This window comes from Syzygium oleosum, unplaced genomic scaffold (genome assembly GCF_021117445.2).
Source record: "Syzygium oleosum isolate NSW1041296 unplaced genomic scaffold, Sole_v2.1 Sole_v2.02, whole genome shotgun sequence".
In the NCBI taxonomy this organism is placed as follows: Eukaryota; Viridiplantae; Streptophyta; class Magnoliopsida; order Myrtales; family Myrtaceae; genus Syzygium; species Syzygium oleosum.
Window position 1 is genome coordinate 23,603,790 of NW_026607486.1, and position 19,835 is coordinate 23,623,624.

Sequence of the window (19,835 nt, forward strand, 5' to 3'; positions counted from 1 at the left end):
AAAGAGAGAGATAGAGAGAGACAGAGAGCTTACCTTAGCCTTGTATATCAGACAGTGAGTACCAGAGTAGGAACACAAGCTAGTGACGCTACTGGTATTCTTTCCGAAGAAGCTCAGCTTTAGACAACAAGGGAGGCAAAGCAAAGGGCACTTGCACTCAGAGACACGGTGTTGTGGGATTCATATTCAGATGCGTCTGTCTTTCTGGGTTCTTGCTTCCGTTGATGAGCACGTCACTGATGATGGGCATCACTTTCATAGCTCGCAGAAGTTCCCCCTACAGGTGGGGACACAGAATGTGACACAGAGAGTCGTGTTGCATGATGAACTGAAAAAATGGAAATTAAAACCAAAACCAAAACCAAAACCAATTGCAGGAAAAACAAATTATCCTGCGCCGATATCGGCTCCTAGGCATCTTTCGCTACAACGATTAAGAATGCGACATCCAATTGCACCGAGGCCGACCCAATCGCGACCAAAACCGCGATCATCACTCGAGACCGGAGGAAGCCAAATCAAGATGAGTCAAGACTCATTGTGGGAAACAACGAGAAAGCCGATGTTGTGTTTGTGGGAGATGTAATCTTGATTCTAGACTATGGTTTTAGATTAATGTTGAAAAGAAGCATTAGATGCTAAAGGTCTTTACTCTCTTTATTGCACTTTGTATCCTACCGAATATTACCGCGTATCTTCATGTGAAACAACAAAAGAGAGGTTAGCGACCGATGTAATCTCTTCCTTCTTACCTTCTTTCAATATAGGAGCATCGACAATGTCAAACAAGCGATTCTCCTCCATCGAAATGATGAAATACATCGCAAGGCTTCTTCCTCTCCATACTTAGTTGGAAAAAATTACCTCCAACTATATCTTTGATCAGTGTTCAACTAAGTTTGGTCAAAATTGCCTCAAAACACATGAAGCAGTTCCAACCCTACATAAGTTTTCCGAGTCAAAATCGATTTTTGGGCCTTCTCGGGGGCATGCATGAAACTAATTTATTTTTATGTTCTCGTGAACATGCTCAGAACAGAAATAGGTTTGGAAGTGGTGATTTTGAGGGATTAAATTGCTGTTTGTATGGAGATTTAATGGCCTAGAATGACTGAGTAAGTGGCTGTCCACGGTGGAATTAATTGGCCTCGGTTCGGTCATTTTTTAATAATTTTTAAAGTGCGATGGAAATGGAATTCATCCGTCGCAAATTTGCGACGGAATAAAGGAAATCCGTTGCCCGTTTGGGGCATATATATATATATATATTTTGCTCGTTTTTCTGATCATTGTAACGAGTTGAGTGGCTGTAAACCGAAAACATAGTGAAATCTCGTACGAATATCAACTACTCTAAGATTTGCAAGCGTGAAAATATAACCAAATGTACAAGGCAATAATGGGTCCCCGGAAATGAAATGATACCTCTCAGATCATCATCTGCTTTTGTTCGGAGCTGAAATGCATAGCCTTCGAGTATATGCATTCCGGGAGCTTGAGGGATCTTCTGTATTCCCCTCACAAAAAATCGTTTAATGATTATCAGCACATGAATTCAAATCCAAAAGACACAAAAGCTATTTCACCAAGAAAATGTCTTGGAAACCTTTTATTGAACAGATTATGTGCACTACAAGAACAAAGGTAAACGTGGAAGTAATGCGATTTTGTAAATTTATATTCCGAAAAAAAAAATGAATGAATGAATGAGCATGGAATATCACCATACCTGGAACAGGAAGTTTGTTCAGAAGCACTGCGCATCACATGTGCTACAAGTTGTTACTTGCTAGAGGAGTAATGAACAATAGAACTGTGGATTTCGAATACCTGAATGTAGTTAAGTTAGATCTAGTTGTATGAAGTAAATGTGAAGGAACAAGTTAGATGTGCAACAGAGCCGGAGGCTATTCCTCTTCCGAGAGAAGTCGATCGGGCATGGAACTGCGGGGGCGATGGGATCGGGCGGGAAGGAGGACTCACCTGGAAGGCTGGGACGGCGACGGCGACTGCTGCGACGGAGCTGGCAGAGCCATGGCGGCGGTTCCTCGGAGTTGGCGATCACGAGCTCCGCCCAGGCGCCGGCGAGAGAGATCCGGCAATTGAAGCGGGGAGAGGGATCTCCGGCGGGCGAACTCGAAGCTCGCGAGAGCCTCGGATATGAAGGTCGAAGGTAGGAGGGAAGGCGACGATGAAGTTCCCGTCGCGAGGAGGTTTCCGTCCGTCACTAGCTTTGGAAGAAATGATAGGGTTTCTATCACGCTTGGAACAAGAAGGACAAATGGGTGGGCTTGTTTCGGGCGGGAGCGGGTAGATTCAAAACAAATTTAAGCCTTGATTTTATTATTACCCAAACAAGTTAAGGCCAACCCGATCCAATATGAAAATTCTTTATTTGGATCAGGTCGGTTCAGGTCGAGTCATGTTTAAGCGGGTAATTTTGACACCCCTATCGATCAGTTAACAGTGCATAGCTTCTTGTTCCTTAGAAACCAATGTGCCATCCAATGTTGGGGGTCTCATGCTTGTTCTACACACCTTATAATCAATTGTGCCAGATATAATAGAAAATCGAGTACTTGCGCTTGTTGTATACAAAAGCTAATTGGCATGGCTTATACAGTGTCAGATGATAAATGTGGGAGGTCATCCTATTGCTGTAAATTAAGAGCTGAAGTTGTTAAGACTGCTACTACCGTCACTCCTACCAACTCATTTAAATGGAATAACTCCTACGATTCATTCCACCAGACAACGTTTCCAGTGAAAGCAATTACTTTCCATTCGTCGTCAATTATGATACAAGGCAAAGTGCTCTCGAAAAGCGTACATTCAAAAATTTTGAAGCCAAGTTTGCGCAGCCACCTTGTCCTCCTGCCTGCACCCACATGTCTGGCACAATCTCTGAAACATGCCTCTTCAATTGGAAGAACTTCAGCTCTAGTAGATTCATGTTAATGCACCAATTGATTGTGTTTGCCACTTTCACAAAGTGAATTTGGAGCATGTGGAGCCGAGAGTGAGAGGTTTCCCATTTGGTAATTTGGAGAAGCAGAACGGGCAGAAAAGTACCAGAAGAGCGTTCTTAGTATTATTTACTTGAACACATGCACTTCGCCTTTCTTTCATTAAGCAACTGCACAAGAAAGGAAAAGTTTGGAACGGAAGGTAATAGTTGGTTGGAATTTTATGCTTAAGCGTTTTCAGAATGAATGGTGTCTTTCAATCAGTACCTTGACCTGTTCCTGAAGGTCTTTAATGTACACAACTGCCATATCCAGCATATCTGCTGTGCTCGTTTGCTGCCAGGAAGAAACCATAGAAAATTGTTAGTTCTCTCCGATTCCTACCATTCTGAAGCGATGCTAATATACAGAACTGGTCTCAACTACCTTGTCAAAGTTTGGGAAACGATCTTGCAATTTTCTCATTCTTTCACTGATGCGCCCTCTTCTCACCTGAAAATCACAAAACCCAGTTAGATCTTGGAAGAGCAGAGATGAGCATTCGGTTCGGACGAAGTTATCAGCAACTGGCCATGACTACTTCGATATCTCGGTAGTCATAGCCAATCCTACAAGCAACTCGAACTTCTGGTGACATGGCTACTTTGAGAACTCAAAGGAATTAACATAGCTCCAGGTAATTACTCTCTCAGCTATGCTTCTTGGGTGGGTGGCACAACCTCGTTTTGCACGAATTTTACAAGGAACAGAATCTTGATGATGCAAAATATTTGCCACAGCAGCCATTTCAGCCGAAGTCTTGGGCAAGCTCAAATGGTGAGTCAACCCATGCGTCCTGTTTCGGGTCACGTCATCCTGATCAAACAGACTATCAGCAACTCAGAATGCATAAACATTGAGCAATATCTGAAAAAGATGCACCTCATACCTGATTTTCCAGAGTGTATATGCTGGAAGACAAGTTTGCATCCTCCTCTCTGACTCTCTTCAGGCCGTTGAATGTGGTATTTTTCCAGGATTTTCTGATACAATCTAGTTTGTTCTCATTCTCCATTTCAGCAATCTGAGACATATGCCTCGAGGTTGAAATTGATGTGGACCTCAAATCTGTTTGATCTTTTGATTTGGATTTGCTACAAAAAGAACCATCTCCTTTACGTGTTTCAAGATTCTGAGCATCTCCTCTAGCACCAAAGCCTATAAGCGATAAATTCCAGTCAGACAAAAATAATCTGCAGATGGACAAAACTTTCAGAAACCAGGTTTTATCGCAAATAACAGCACCAATTTCGACAGCAATGTTCGAAGTGAAACCAGCAGGGGAGCTACTCTGCCTGAAAAGACTGGAGCGATTTCCGCCACCCAATTCTGCTGGGGCATTACTCTGCAAAACCATGGAATTTGCTTCATCAAAGAAGCTCACAAATCCATTAGAATTTGCTGAAATTTCATGATCCAGATCGCAGTGCACTGGTGAAGAACCATCCATGGCCTGAGTTATAGTATTCCTGAAAACAACTTCCCACTCTTGCTTTACCGATCTCTGGCCATCCTCTTGCATATCATTAGATTCAAAACCATCAATGGACATGAGTTCGACAATGGTATCATCCATTTCAGGGCTCATAGGACAAAGATAGCTGTAATCCTCACATTTGATGTCACAACCACTGCCATTGACCAAACACTCGAAGAAAGAGCTTGGAGCAGACCGATATTGTATTAATGGGGAATTCAGCTGCTGCAAATGCAATGGGTTATGCATAAGCGAGTCCATGAATCCTGGATCCTTTTTCAGCTCTCCCTCTAAGCATTCCACCCTTGGACTGAACAAGAGACTCATTGTATTTATGAAGATGCCTGATGGTAGCCAAATATATACATACATCAGACAGATCCTTCCAGTACAATTCCTATGTTCTTAATCAGTAAAAAAGGACATTCACCAGATAGTACCTTAACAGCTCTGCCTAGCTGCAAGTTATGAGTAATGATTGATCCCTTGGATAACTTGCCACTTGTTTAAGACCAAAGTCGGTATGTTTTATTCTGTCAGCAATCGAAGAGAAGTTAACCTTTTTTTCAAAGTATAATAATCCACCTATTGGCTTCGCAAAATTTTTTCATTGATAAAGACGAAAGAAATCACATTATGATGAACCCAAATCAAATGCACGCGCCTATAATCTTACGACTCACAATTCAATGCTCGAGTTGGCCGCTTTAGACAACTCTAGTGCTAACAGTAGAAAAAGAAGCACAGAAGACAAGTCAGAAACTGTACCGGTAATGAAATAACTCGGTATCTATCTGGGTTTCTGCATTCTGGTTCTGCTTCATCCCAGTGGCTTCCAAACAGAAGGAGTCGAAAACAGTCTCAAATCAACCCAACTTGATACCAGAGGCTAATTTGAGATCAACCATACAACGAGTGTTTTCTGGGAAAATATTCTAATGGGTAATTCTATGGAATAGAGTGGCGTAAAGTCTCAGGCAGGATGGAAAGAAGAAGAGCCGAGGGACACGTATAAATAGAAGAAGCCACGGGAGAGCAGCCAAAGAAATAGTTTCTCCATTCAGTGAGTTTTGTTTTATCTTTATTCAATTTAATTATCCATCATTATCCATGGGAGTGTGATGTGATCCATGACACGTCATGATACAGATTGCCTAAAAATTGCCCGGAGAGATCAAGACAAAACCACACTGCGATATTGTTCCTCGGTTTTGTTGGTGGTTTCTGGTTCGCTCACCTTAAGCAGGTTTGACAATATAATAACCGAAGTAGATGATACTTACGATTTTCTTATGGATCAAGCGACTCTAATCTCGAATGGGGGAGGCAAGAAACAATGTAGAGATGACGTGGTGAATGGTGGGGGGTGATCTTTGGTCCAGAGGAAGAGCCACAAGTTGGAATCTTGATTACTATATTAAACAATCCCAGGTTAACTGAACTCTGCACTTAATTAAGCCACGCATTCTGATGCTTAGAGAGGGTCATTTTCAACCCCTGACAAATCGGGTCATCGTTGTACTTCTATCCACAAAACAAAATACAACTATCTTCTCTTTTATTATACTGTTTCGACTTCTCAGTAAATATTGATCCACCGTGTTCTTATATCGTTGTTAATTTGGGTCTAACTCGTGATATAATTAGGTGGACAAGTATGGCGACTTTCCTTTCTCTAAGCACAAACAATAAGAAGACAAAATCTAGAATTGAAACGATGATTAATCTGAGTCCTTTCACTGCATCGATCCATACATAAAAGAGTGAAAAGGATGGATGTCTTTTCTTGCAAAATAGCTAGATTACTGGAGAGAAAATTATGAGTGCAGGCTGCATCCAATTTTGAAATATGGACACCTAAATGCGAAGTCTAGTTGAATCACCCTCTCAAAATAGTAAGACATTGGTCTTAGAGACTTACCAACAAAGGATAATTTTGATTCTTTCTTAAAAGTTTCTTATTGGATAGAGGGACGCCAATGATGGAATAGAAACATGCAATAAATATTTTTTTTTTAGAATTATACAAAGTGACGATTATATCACGTTCTGCGATCTTGTGGTATTACCAAATTAATTATGTCTAACGAGATTTTGAATATGTAGATGCGTTATCCCACTCCATGCGTAACAGGATATGTGGATTGATTGGTAAATTCATCCGTATAAAATTAAAGTAAGATGTATTTTCTAGTTTGAAGCCTATAAAGGTCCATTCCTGAAGGTGGCTGGTCAACTACTCTCATAACTAGCTCCACTGCATTCCATTAATAAGTGGGTCAACACGGTAAGCATTCATTCCGACACGTCCTCATCCCGGAGTCCATCTTTTCTCGACTTCAACTCCCATTTTTTGCAGATTTTTCTGACTTCCATTGTATTCACAGCCTTTGCGTAGGAATTCGCCTTTCTAGAAACTGTCTGGGCAACATTTCCTTTGTCTTTCCAGATATTAAGACTTGAATGCGTAACTAACTCTGTGGATCCATTATGGGCCATCACTCCAAAAGGAAAATGTCAACTTTGGCAGTCTGCAAGTCTGAAGAATGAGGGCAAAAAGAACAGAAAAAGGGAGAAAAGATAGTGAAGGGAAACAAATTAGTCTGATCTGATTTCTGAACCCAGCAACACCGATGCATTGTAGCCAATTCATGACTCGCAAATTGACTTCCCTACTTCCTAATACTGCCACGAAAGTTCACCAAAGGCATTGGCGCTTCTCTAGGTAACCAGTTTGTCAATTCCCGTTCACTCGACTTGCTTGTCCAGTAATTATGGTGCCCCAGCTTATCCTCTCTATGTTTGTCAGCTTCTTGGACTTAACCGCAACTCAAAAGTCAACTCCTACGCTTCTGCCTCTTCCAAATAATCGTCCTGTTGACCATCAGGGCTTACATTTTTTCGTAAAGACTACAACCGCTGGCGTTGCAGCCATTTATTCAGCAACGTCATCACAGGGTTGCACACAAAAAAATTCTCCAAAACGCATCCTGATAAACAGATATATATCGCCAAACTACCCTGAAATCACTAATCGATTTATTGAAACAAAGGCTGAGCTCCGAGTTTCTTAATCGATTCTAAGCAGTTACAAGATTAATGTTTGCATGTGCTCTGTGGGTCTACGCCAAGGTTCGCTTCACCTTCAGACAACCTCACGGCTCTGCTATTCAAACTTGACTATCTTTTCTTAATCTAAATTGCATCATCGTTTTCAGACTATACCTTACAAGTCAAACTTAGATGCTGTCCCAATGAAACCCCTTTCTGTAAACAGGGGTGCACCATGGAAAACAATACCATCAATTGATAAACGGTATTCGATAAAGTCAAAGGGCCATAAAGGTTTCATGAAATGCGGCAACATTGCGTTCATCCCAGGCTAAGCTAAGGACAGAAGTCAACCCCTTCGTGGATTGAACATGAAGTCTGAAGCTTCCTGATTTTCCAATTTCCCTCAAGGTCAAGTCAACTTAGCTTTAAGGAAATCCTATGCTCCCGTGGCCTTGAATACTAATTCTCTAAATACTAATTCTCTATCTCTAACCATTTCTCCAGATTAATTGTAACTATCTGCACTAGAGAAATAAGCTTGGACATACCAGTAACTTCTGACTTTCTCGTGTAGATAGTAATTTCTAATTTTGAAGGTACATCACTCGCGCAACCCATGAGTTTATATATATAAAGGTAACTACTCATACACTAGCAAAATTCATACTTAATTAGTAATTTTTTCTAAATGAACTAACTTTCAGTGAATTAATAGGTAGTATTTATAATTCCATGAATTTCATCTAAAATTATTCTTGGCCACCGACTGATGCAAGAATAACAAGTGCCGTTTTGCATGCACGTATAGACTTTATTGGCTCCCACTTCTTATTCTAGCTATGTCCAGTTTAGTGCCAATGCGATAATGTCATGCAACAACGGAAAGGAGTACATATATTCTAAGGAAGCAGCGAAAACCAGGGTGGTCTCCACAAATTCGCTTCCCAGCTATAAACTACATTTAACCATGTGTCATGACTCTGTTAGAAAATGAGATGTCCATCCAACATGTTTCAACAAAATGAAGCTTCCCTCACATATGGCAGTAACGTAGCATATTTATTCAGAACTATCAAAACTACTGGCCTTTCTGACGAGAGAAATGATTGCATTTGCTATATATCATGTTTATGGCTATTTAACATATAGGAGGTTCTTCAACATAAAAAAAAAAAAATTTGTCCAGCCACATCACAAACACAGTAACAAACTCGCCATATTCATAACTACCAGAAATTTACTTTTCCGTCCCTTTTTTGCAGCAGAGGGACACCTTGCATCCCAAAGTTCTTCAATAGTATGCTTTTCGAGGATTGTTCTGTAAAAGAGAGAATAAACAGTGAAGTCAATTTCCACACAGAACAAATACTAGGGCACTTTAATGTGACCTTAAACAAACAAGTGAAAAGGTTACAAGGATAATCACCAGAGGATTTGGCCTGTATCGATATCCAAGCATCATCCGCTTCTTATACTGCTCATATATATCATCATCTGGCGTCACCTCTCCCGGTTGATGCGCACCCACCCCCAAGTTGTTTGTCTTCACATCACCAGCCATAATTGGGTTGGAAATCCCACTTCTGGAGCTCCCCAGACCCTCCCCTGTTTTACAAGCCATAGCTTACAATCAGAGTGAATTCTCCATAGGAGATAGGGTGTTACATAGAACTAAGCAACCTATTGACCCAATGATTCAGAAAGACATTCAGTATACTCAAACCTATAGACATTCAAAATGTGAGTTCAGCGCCAGAATTTATGATTGACCAACAAATTACTGAAACCACAGTAAACAAAAAGCTGACTGTTTAGCAAAACCATAAAGCATACATCAGTAAAACCAACTCTACAGTAAGTAAGCTGTCATGAGTTACGACGAGCATCCAACCAGATATACTGAATGGTTTCAGAAAAATTCTATGGAATTAAAAAGAAGTCTTGACATTCATAGTAGGAGAGAGAAAGAACCTTCTTTCCATCCCATCTTAGACAGAAGTTTGTGGCCAACATTGTCAGCCTGAATTTTAGCCTTCTCAGCAGCCTCTCTAGTTGCTTTCTGTGCAGCTACATCATTACAGCTTGATAGAAACTTTTCAAGCTCTTCTAGTGGAATGTAGTCACCCATGTGATGACCCCTTTTTGCAGGAGCTATAATGGAAAACATAACATGAGCGGAAAATTAATAATACCACGCAGAATAGAAACTTAAAAGAAAATTACCCAGAGTTAGAAAACATTGCGTTATAAGAGAAAATACTAACCCTGTAGTGAAGCAGGTGGAGGCATTTCATCTTTAGACTGTTTAGGTTTCCTCCTCCTTTCCTCTTGAGCAGCCTTTTTCATGTAAAATTCCATCATTGCTACGGGATCTGCACCTGCCACACACAGGCAAGGATCCAATTATTATAAATGATTGTCTAGTTAAGCAAATTAAGAGTACAAACAGGCACAAGCAATTACCAGAGGATGGATGGCTCTAATACTATAAAGCTTGAAAAGAGGTAGAAAAAATTTCATCAATGCAAGCTTACACTTCCTCAATGACAACATGAGAAACCAAACAAGATAATCTATATTTTGCACAATTTCCACTTTCTATTTCTGCGGTAAGGAGATAGCATAGTAATAACACAAAATGTAACCGGTAGTGGTAACACCTCAAAGAATAAAACAGTCTTTTTCAAAATAACCCAAAATCAGTTTTGTTTCAGTCTTAATCGAAGTTATAAGAATAAGAAAGGAACATTTCCAAAGTGACACTATATATTTATATGCTTGAAAGAACCAATATCTTCCCAGTTAGCATAAAACTAAATATCACTACCACTTTTCCCGGCTGATGTTGAATCAACAGAAGCTCTTGGGTCATCCACATCTTCATACAAAGCAGAGGTTGGGATCTGATAATTCGAGGCATGCTTAAGTGACCTTTCAGAAGTAGGAGCAGACCTAGATGCTGGAATGCTAGAACCACCTGTGCCAATAAGAAATTAAAGGAGCCACATAAGAAAACAACATAGACTTTCAAGGGGACCCCAGAATGCAGATGGAGATATAGAGAGCTCAACTCAACATCAAGTATGAAGTATAAGGGCTCGTTTGTTTGGAATTAAGTTTTAAGTAGAAAGTATTTCTTTTGCTTTTCCACCATAACTTGAAATATTATCTGAATTTAAAAAGATTATGAATAAATTTTATGTTAATCTACATGTCAGCATTGGTATATTACAAAAGTGTCAAGTGTTTACAACTAAAAAGTAAAAGTCAAAATGCGTGTGTTGCAAGATTTAGATTAAGCAAAAAGTAAAAGTATATCAGACCCCCCCTAAAGCAAGAACAACTTGTGGACCCTTAGACTCATATTTCGCATCTGTCCCTGGACCCAAAAGAGTAAATATCCCAAGTCTGGCACAGAGATCATACATACACATGCGCAATGTGCAAAGCATCCAATTTTGATGATATGATATCTTGTTCTAAACAACCTATGGGAAGAAAAAGTACTTTAGCCATACGCCATAGAAACTATAGAGCCACAAGAAATTAAATAGCTGATCCCTGTAAGCTTACGATATGATTGAATGAAAGCTCTTAATTCCACAATGAAAGTGCTAAAAGGTTACAGATAGATAATTAGCATTACATTGACCTCATAAGCGTGCATATGACCAATTTACTGCAGGCTTCTAGAGAGGATGTGTAATTCGAAACTATTTTGTATGTGTGCTTTCCATATATCGTGCAAACTTCTACTCTCGCCTCAACGGTAAAACTCGCTGCTCTCCCAGTTGAATACATGATTTGGTATTGCAGTGACCTCGGTTTGTTTAATAAACTAATAGATTGATCTCCACGAATAAGCAAACTTCAAGGACAGATGAAGATATTAATCTCTTCGACATCAGTAATCACACCCAGAGTAACTATACTAGTCCACAGCCCAACCAAAGAGATATAGTTCAATCACCAACCACTTTGAGATTTTTGGGAGTCCCCAGACTGTTGAAGGGCTTTCTCCTCCTCAGAAAGCCTGTATTCATAATACTGGTAGTCTGCACAGGCCCCATCAAATAAAAATCTGTGCAACAGAAAGAACATCAGATCGATCTAAGTTAGTGACAAAGTAACAGGGCACCCATGCAAGTAAGATCAAAATGCCAGCATCAATCAGGAAAAGAAAATAAATGTAAGGTGTAAAAAGAAACGATCATAAACAGGAAACCACAGCCGAAACACAGTGTTTACTTGTAGTTGCATAAAACATACTTGAAAGGCGTATCTCCAGGGTTCTTTTGACGAGTAACATGCTCAAGTTGCCTTCCATGTTTGGCCACAAAATTCGCTAGTCTATCGGCGACATTCTTTACTGTAGGATCACTTGGAGAAGGGGGTGCTGCATATCACTTATAAAACTGATTAATAGCGAGAGCATGCACAAGGGAATGCAAAGTACTCTTGCAGCAGCTTGACACAAGTTCCATTGAACATCATTTCCCACCCAAGCTCATAGGTACTTAAGCAAAAAGCTGCATTCACGAGACAAGAAACATTCAAGAATGTTTTTTTCTTGTCAACAACCAGCTTAAGAGTAGAAATATATTTCCTCAAAGACTGTACTTGAAAGAGGAAGTAAATCCAAACCATGCAATGATATCATAAATAAAATGACGCGGATAAAGTTGATATCATTATAATGTAAGACATCTGTCTCCAAGATCAGGCCCAGATGACTCCAGCAATCAACATTTCAAGGCACTAAACACGAGCCATCTCCAGAATCTTTAACTTCTAAGTTTCTGTAATTTCTGAATTTTCAGAGAAGTAAAGTAGATGCAAGAAACAGATAGAAGTATCAGTATAAAGGACAGTAAACCAATACTTTACCTGTACTCAACACATTCATCTAGACATATAATTATTGTGTATTCCAACAATTATATCTAGAAGGACTGTGGCCATAAGATTGGAGTGGGAAAGGTTGCATGGGTGGCAATAATTTAACTCCCTGTCCCTTGAATCATATAGGGTGATTTTGTACAAAGCAACCCCCCCCCCCCCCTTCCCCAACCCCACAAAAATAAATAAACAAGCATGAAATAAAAATGGACCCTAAGCGAGGCCAGTTCCAGAAAAAGAGGTAACGGATGCAGCAGACAACCCATATGCTGACAAGTATCATTACCGATATCAAATTGTCTCGATGAATGCTTGGAGATATCTGATTGACCTAATCTCTGACGTTTCATTGGCGTACTACCCATATCCATCCTAAAATTGGTTTCTTCTTCCTCCTCTTCATCTCCGCCTAACTTAGCTGGACGTGCTACCAGCTTCGACTTCTGTTTCAAGCTGAATGCGAGTTTTCCACCTGAAGCGGCCTGAAGGGGCTTGCTTGTATCACTAGTTTTATTGTATACGTGACTTTTACCACCGGTGGTGCCGGGGGCCTTAGTTGCCGATACAACTCTAGCTGGTTTAGAGCTTTCCAGCGAAGCACCCACTTCCCTCTTCCCTTCGTTCTCTTTCTCTTGTTGAAGCTGTTTGAACCTCAGCAGGAACGACCCATCGTTCACAAAAAGATTGGGGTTGTCCATTGGCAAAATTCCAATTTGCCCAGATAAAGTCCCTGAGTTGAACAGATGCTTCTCAATAATTTAAACAGTAAACCGAAATTTATCTCTATTATATTTGCAATCACAATAATGATGATCATGAACCAATTCCAATCAAAAGAATGCACTAGAAATCAGAATCAGAATGGGCTCCTTTTGCAGCACATATTCAGAGCAAATAACCTAGCAGCAAGGATGCGCGACTTCTTCCAGCAAAGTGTGCATCGAAGGCGTTCTCCTTGTTTCGAAATTTCAATTCAAAGGATCAAGTTCGATCCAAAAGACCAATTCAAAGGATACAGAATGACATGGGAAACTGCTACCGACAGAATAAAAAAAAAAAACACGAAAACCAGCAATCGAGAAAAGAATCGGGCACTCAGCAGATGCGAACAAGCGAGAGAGATAATCAGCCAAGAAGCATCTGGGCATCACCTCAGACTCCCGACGAAGATGATATTGGAAGTTAGCTCGAATTCATTCGGTGGTCGATGGCGAGAGGATCGCGGGCGGAAATGGGGATCTGATCTGAAATGGTACAAAGAAGAGAGACGGTGTCCTTGCAATTTTGTTTTATATTTGTGTTGTGTCGAAATTTCTTTTCATTTTTAGACTCGTGGCACGTGTGAATTTTAGTTTTGAGAAAAAAATGACACGAATGTTTCATGACTTTCGATCCAATATATAATATGATCCTTAAAATTTTTAATTTGTTCAATATAATCCTTGAACTTTAACTTAATGTACAACTTTTAAATTGTTCATTATGGTCCCTGGACTTTTGGATTGTCCATGAACTTGAATTAATAGAAGAACAATAGTGAATATTTTCATATAGTTCAGGAATCAAATTAAATATATACAGAAAGTTCATGAATCGCATTGAATAAATTAAAAGTTTAAGAACCACGTTCACATTAGGCCAAAATTCATGAATAATATTGAACAAATTAAAAGTTTATGGATCGCATCGCACATTGGGTCAAAAAAATTCATGGGCTATTTGTGTTATTATCCCTAGTTTGCAACGCAGTAACGGGCGTTCCTAATGTTTGCCTCGTAGCTTGTGTTTTATTCAGGGAACCCTGTAGTTTTGCAATTTTGGCAAAAACACCCTCCTTAGCTATTAGATTTGCATGTACAACCCCACAACGGGTCGATATCGAGAAATCAGGTGTGACATATTAAAAATGGCATTTCGTAACCCATTTCTAACTTAGCTATGATGGTGGCTCAGAAATGCCAAGTCGAATTTCCCTTCCGTAAAAAGTCTCCTCAAAAGTAAAACAGAAGGGTTTCTCGATGAAGGGCCTGTTTGGTTCAGCATTCAAATGCTGCTTTGGGGCTCTAAAGGCACTTGGGCAAATGCAAACTTGTATGGCAATTTTTTTTGCAAGCTTTGAGGAGATGCAATTGTATCTCCAAAGCTCCCTAAGGGCCTTTGGCTGAATGCACCTCATGAGGTCCCTTGGGGAAATTGCATTTTCGGAATGCAATTGGCACTATTCATCCGTCACTGTTCATCGCGCCCAAGGAACCACACCGGAGGCCGCTGAGAGGTCCGGCGACCGCCGCCTGGTTGGGTCGCGCGACCCGAGGACCGCCTGAGTCGGGCGCCCGGGCGGCGGTCGCCGGGTCGGGCGACCCCGGGCGGCGGTCGCCGGAGGTCACCGACCCCCGGGCGGCGGTCGCGGAGGTCGCCCAGACCCCCAGGTGGCGATCGCAGAGGTCGCCCAGAGCCCGGCGACCACCGCCTGGGTCGCTCGGCCTCGGGCGGCGCTCGGGTCGCGACCCGGATGCGGGTCGCGCGACCCGAGCGTCGCGTGAGGTCGGGCGACCCCGAGGCGGCGGTCGCCGGGTCGGGCGACCCTGAGCGGTGGTCGCCGGAGGTCGGCCGACCTCGGCGGGCGCGGCGGCCCGAATCGGCTGCCGGAGGTTGGCCGACGGCCGTTTTGGCCTGCCGGACAGTCGCCGGCGGTGGCTGGTTCAGGCCAAATTTTTTTTTTTTTAAATATTAGCAAAAGTCCTTTACAAAATTAAGATTTTACCAAACGGTATTTAGACCAAAGTTGTTTTCAAATGTGATTTTAAAAGACATGTTACCAAACACTACTTGCATTTCGGAAAACCCCTTTAACTCAAAGGTATTTGCATTTTGCCAAATGCATTCCCCCAAAGCCGAACCAAACAGGCCCGAAATGGAGAAAGCACACGAGCTATTTTCACTGAATTCAAAATGGGGAGGGTCATCGAATGAAAACATTGGAAGCGTTCGGGGAAATTTACCCAATTCATCTTTTGTTGAGGCCGGTCGTTGCAATTGGAAACGGGGAAGGAGTCCAAATATGAGACAGTTAAGGGACTAATATGCAAAAGAGCATGAAAGGAAAACGAAATGGTACGGGATGATACGCTGGTGCCGGGGAGGCGCTCGGCGGTTCGCTCGTCATCCGCTGTGAGCAGAGAGAAAGCAGAGGCGGAGGAGGAGGAGGAGGCCATTCATCCGCATCCCCCGAGCAGATGATGGTCATCGCAGAGGTCCAGCTGCAGCAATGGACATGAGAAGTTGTTGTAGCATGAAAACCCTAAGCGGGATTGCTCCTTTCCACTCCCACTTCCGATCCAGACCTCCTCTTCTTCTTCGTCCTCCCGGCTTTCCTATCCTCAACTTTGAGTTTCGCCCTCGCCCTCCGCGCCGTTCCTCTCCAGGCCTCTCCGTCTCCCCCCTTTCTTCTCTCCGTAAGTCCCTCCTTCTCTAGCTCCGGCGTGTGATTTGCTAGTGTGGAATGGCGCGAAAGTTTTGAGCTTTATCGTCCTATGTATATGTGGCGCCTGCTAAGTTGACCTTCTTTCGCGAGTGCAGCTGCAAAGGAACGTGGGGACAATGAAGGGGATTCGCTGCCGCTCGTGAACGGGAAGCCGCTGCCGGGTCCTTCGCCAAATAAGTTTCTTCAAGTCGTTTTAGTGTCTCCTCAGGTAATAATTCTGTAATAGGCCACCTGTGTGAAACGTTGCATTTGCTTTGCTCAACTCTAATCTTTGTAGTCTGTGTTACCCAATGATAAGTCTCATTAAACGATGGAGGTTGCATTTCTTGTTTGTCTGTTCGATATTTTGTACCCGCATTGCTTGAGCTAGTTCAATTAAGGAGGATTACGTTTGGGGTATAGACTGATAGATGGCACCATTGACTAGTAATTCAGACAGTAGCTAGTTTACTTGTATCTTCTATGTTTGGGATTAGCGAAATCTGCTCAAGACTGCAGAATGCTGAGAATCGTGTTATTTTGCAAGTTAAACACGTTGAAGCCTTAATTTCTTGCATAACTGAGCTCCTCGGTTTCTCACTTCTGCCTTATGTCGTCCTTGTCAGATTCCTGGAAATACTGGTTGCATTGCAAGGACATGTGCTGCATCGGCCGTCGGCTTGCATCTTGTTGGGGTGCTTAGTTTGTCCAACCACTCAAGATTTTCTCTAGTGTACTTTGAAGGCATTCCTCAGTGAAACATATGTTGGCAAGTCATTGATCATTTGTGATCGTCGAATCACATCCAGTTTCTTTTGATGCCTTTAGAGTTTAAAATAGCGTGCCATGTTTTAGTAATACATTACTACTTGAATTCTTAATCATACCTTATAAAAGTACCATATTGCTACTTGAATTCTAGATCTTACCAAAACAGTGATGTAATTATCCAAACTTTGTGTGGAGTACTGTCAGGCCACAGGCTATCTTGGATAGGTGCTGGCATTCAGTTTATTCTCTATTGGTATATATAAATCACTGCTATAAGCTACTTGAATTGACTTGCTGCGTGCATAGAGATGTTTGGTTATCTTGAAAACTAAGATCCATGGCAATTTTGTTAACAAGGGCTCTCTTTTGAATTTTTTTTTTCTCTGTCCACTCAGCCACTAGGTTTTCAGGTGGATGATTCAAAACTCAAGCGTGCAGGATTGGATTACTGGCCGTATCCTCCTCAATGCAGTATTTCTATTTTGTGTAATGTTTTCCTGGAAAAATAGCACGGATTTGATGGCCTTTAGAGTGATGTCTATTTCTTTCGTTTTTTCTTTTAATGTTCAAATCACAGTGGATCTTCAAGGATATCCTGCTTATATGTTGCAGTTCAGCAAAAATAACGAGCTTTGTGCAGTTACTTTAATGTGCTTTTTTGACTCTGCTTGATACTTTGATTATCTATTTTGGTCCTGTTGTGTGGGTTTAATTGACGGGATATGTAGATATGTGGTTGTCAAAGTTCATAATTCATGGGCTGAGTTTCGAGACTACTTCAGGAAGCAGGTATTTCCTTTTCTAGTAAGTGATTTAGAAAGGGCACCTCTAATGTGTCCTTTATCCCATCTTCTTTTCCTTGCTTTCTGCTGTAGGATGGTGAGAAAAGATTGCTGGCATTCACCAAACGAGGGACTGATATACATTCTGTGAGTTAACCATCCTTATGTACCTAGAAGCTATGATTTTCAAATCCTATCTTGCAAGGAGATGTAACTTGAATCTGTGCATCTCTTCCAGATGATCACTTTCCCTTGGCTAGTACACACATATACATAGAGGATTAGCCAGCAAGTTCATTTAACAGAAAACTGGTTTGGCAGATAAATCCGCGTAGAATGGCTACAATGGTGGTCTTACAAGTTATATGTTTCAGTTTCCACAATACTATTAAAAGTTCCCATCCAAGTTCATCGAACTATCTAATTCATGCTATGTCGTTTTTTTTACTAGATAAGATCGAAATATGTTTTAATGTCGCACTTCTTCGTAGATATACTGATTGTAACTGTGCTTCGCCCTTGGCGGAAGTTTTGTTGGAATGTAAAATCGTTCACATTAGAGTGAACGCATAGTGTTTTTCTTGGCCAAAAGGATAGACACGAGACAGAATGATTTGAACGAATTTTATAGATAATCTGCCGTAGTTGCAGAGCAAACACAAGTAGCTTTCTAGTAGAGGAACCGGATAAGCACATATACCCAATTTTATGGCATCTCAGTATCTCCTACTGTCAGTTGCTTGACAGGTAGCTCTCCCTCATTAACCTGAGCAGACTCTGTCATGTGCTTTTGGGGGATCTTGGGTTGCTCTAATCTCGTGTAAAACAAACTAACTAGTGCGGTGAAACGGAAAAGATGTAATATTTCAATCTATTCATGTTGCAGGAGTTTTCCTACAGAAAGGGTGATTGGCTTGTGTTTGGTTCTGAAACTTCTGGACTGTCAAATGAAGTCCTGCTTGATTGCAGTAATGAGACGTATGGTGGTGGCACCATTCGGATACCGATGGTTGAAACTTATGTTAGATGTCTTAACCTTTCTGTGAGCGTGGGAATTGCTTTGTATGAGGCGTGCAGACAGTTGAACTATGAGCAGCTACAATCATCGTCTAGCACTTCTAACGACTATGAGCAAGCGTTCATTGTGGAAGATATTTTTGCCTGAAACATTGGGGTGTTGGCCGTTGAAATTTTTTATTCTCAAGGAGACACATCAGACGTGAGCCATTAGAGATTGCAGCTTGACTATGGTTTGTGCCAGGAAGACATTCATTGAATTGGATCAAAGAAAATGCTATATGGATGCATCGTGGATCCAACTCTGACTTCATCCCAGCGCTGTCCAAATTGCCAAAGCATTGTAGAAGAGAATACAATACTTCTGTCATGAATTATTGGCTGTAGTTCTTGAAGAATGCTGGATGTCCTGCTGATGGGGTTTACGGCTTCACAAAGCTGATCCAAGCTGCTGGTGAAATGTCCATTTAGTTACCTTGTTTGTGGTAGTCAGTCTGAAAGGTTCGTAATCTTTGTTTATTAGCTTTTCTTGGATTAGGAAATAATTATTGAGAGAGAGAGTTATTGGCTAGTCCATAACCTATTACTTATCCTGAATGAGAAAAGACCGGACTCTATGCGTGACTCTTGTACACTTTTTTCGAGCGAATGAACTTGGGGTCAAAGGACCTTCTTCTGTTCTTGCAGCTCACCATTGATCTACATCCTGGGGGGATCACCATTTGTGAGGTTGTAGAAATATGCATGCAAGATTTCTCCTTGGCAAACGATCGTGTGATTTTGAATTCATGGCATAGGAATTAGGAGGTTTGGTGACTGGGAGACTGAGTGGGTAGTTCACGAGGTTCGGTAATTCGTGCAACCATGACGTTATCAGATCATAACTAGACTTCAAATTCCTTCATAGAATGGAGATATGGTGTCCTGGGACAGGCGTTGGCCACGACTGACGACTGACGAGGTCTTCTTCTTTGTTGGACAGTAAAAATTACTTGTGTTAGGAGATTGATTTTACTTACGATTGATATATTTGTCAGACTGGAATGTGAGCATTGAAGAATGAGAGGTGATGGTTTACTATTTATGAATTCCAGGATAATATAAAATGGTTGGGTTGGGTTGTTTTGTGGGACGTTGAATGCGGAATTTTAGGTAAATCTGAGTTGGTTCATTGAAGATGCTAAACCAAATTCCCGTGGCTTTCGCTATCGTGGAAGCGAGGAAAGATGCATCAGGGATTCACGTGAGGACTCTGAAATTTTGAATAATGTTCCGGATCACGACAACGCAATCCCATGTTCTCTCCCCCTGTTCTTCATTGTATGTGTCGGAAGGTAGGCCCCTCCCCTTCTACTCCCCCTGAGATC

At 41.4% G+C, this 19,835-nt stretch overlaps 3 protein-coding genes across 4 annotated transcripts; 1 reads left to right on the forward strand and 2 right to left on the reverse strand.

The window, feature by feature from the left end:
• Positions 1 to 2,539: 2,539 nt before the first annotated feature.
• On the reverse strand, positions 2,540 to 5,495 carry LOC115663814 (transcription factor bHLH130-like). Its single transcript, XM_030585785.2, has 8 exons — positions 5,251 to 5,495; positions 4,923 to 5,015; positions 4,251 to 4,826; positions 3,895 to 4,163; positions 3,651 to 3,821; positions 3,393 to 3,458; positions 3,234 to 3,302; positions 2,540 to 3,136 (listed from the first exon to the last, which is right to left on the reverse strand). Exons 3-8 carry the CDS (start codon positions 4,807 to 4,809, stop codon positions 3,092 to 3,094), a joined length of 1,179 nt encoding a protein of 392 aa, XP_030441645.1. The 5' UTR covers positions 4,810 to 4,826; positions 4,923 to 5,015; positions 5,251 to 5,495; the 3' UTR covers positions 2,540 to 3,091.
• Positions 5,496 to 8,632: 3,137 nt separating this feature from the next.
• Positions 8,633 to 13,742, reverse strand: LOC115663813 (SURP and G-patch domain-containing protein 1-like protein). 2 transcript variants are annotated; one of them, XM_030585783.2, is made up of 9 exons: positions 13,587 to 13,742; positions 12,722 to 13,165; positions 11,806 to 11,932; positions 11,511 to 11,617; positions 10,364 to 10,513; positions 9,801 to 9,908; positions 9,508 to 9,687; positions 8,963 to 9,141; positions 8,633 to 8,854 (listed from the first exon to the last, which is right to left on the reverse strand). In XM_030585783.2, exons 2-9 carry the CDS (start codon positions 13,131 to 13,133, stop codon positions 8,828 to 8,830), a joined length of 1,290 nt encoding a protein of 429 aa, XP_030441643.1. In that variant the 5' UTR covers positions 13,134 to 13,165; positions 13,587 to 13,742; the 3' UTR covers positions 8,633 to 8,827. The 2 variants fall into 2 exon arrangements, with proteins under 2 accessions (XP_030441643.1, XP_030441641.1); XM_030585781.2 differs by having other exon boundaries at positions 9,801 to 9,914.
• A 1,812-nt stretch (positions 13,743 to 15,554) lies between these two features.
• On the forward strand, positions 15,555 to 19,148 carry LOC115691717 (uncharacterized). Its single transcript, XM_030618426.2, has 7 exons — positions 15,555 to 15,890; positions 16,015 to 16,127; positions 16,525 to 16,593; positions 17,065 to 17,123; positions 17,398 to 17,458; positions 17,545 to 17,598; positions 18,338 to 19,148. Exons 1-7 carry the CDS (start codon positions 15,704 to 15,706, stop codon positions 18,614 to 18,616), a joined length of 822 nt encoding a protein of 273 aa, XP_030474286.1. The 5' UTR covers positions 15,555 to 15,703; the 3' UTR covers positions 18,617 to 19,148.
• The last annotated feature ends 687 nt before the right edge of the window (positions 19,149 to 19,835 follow it).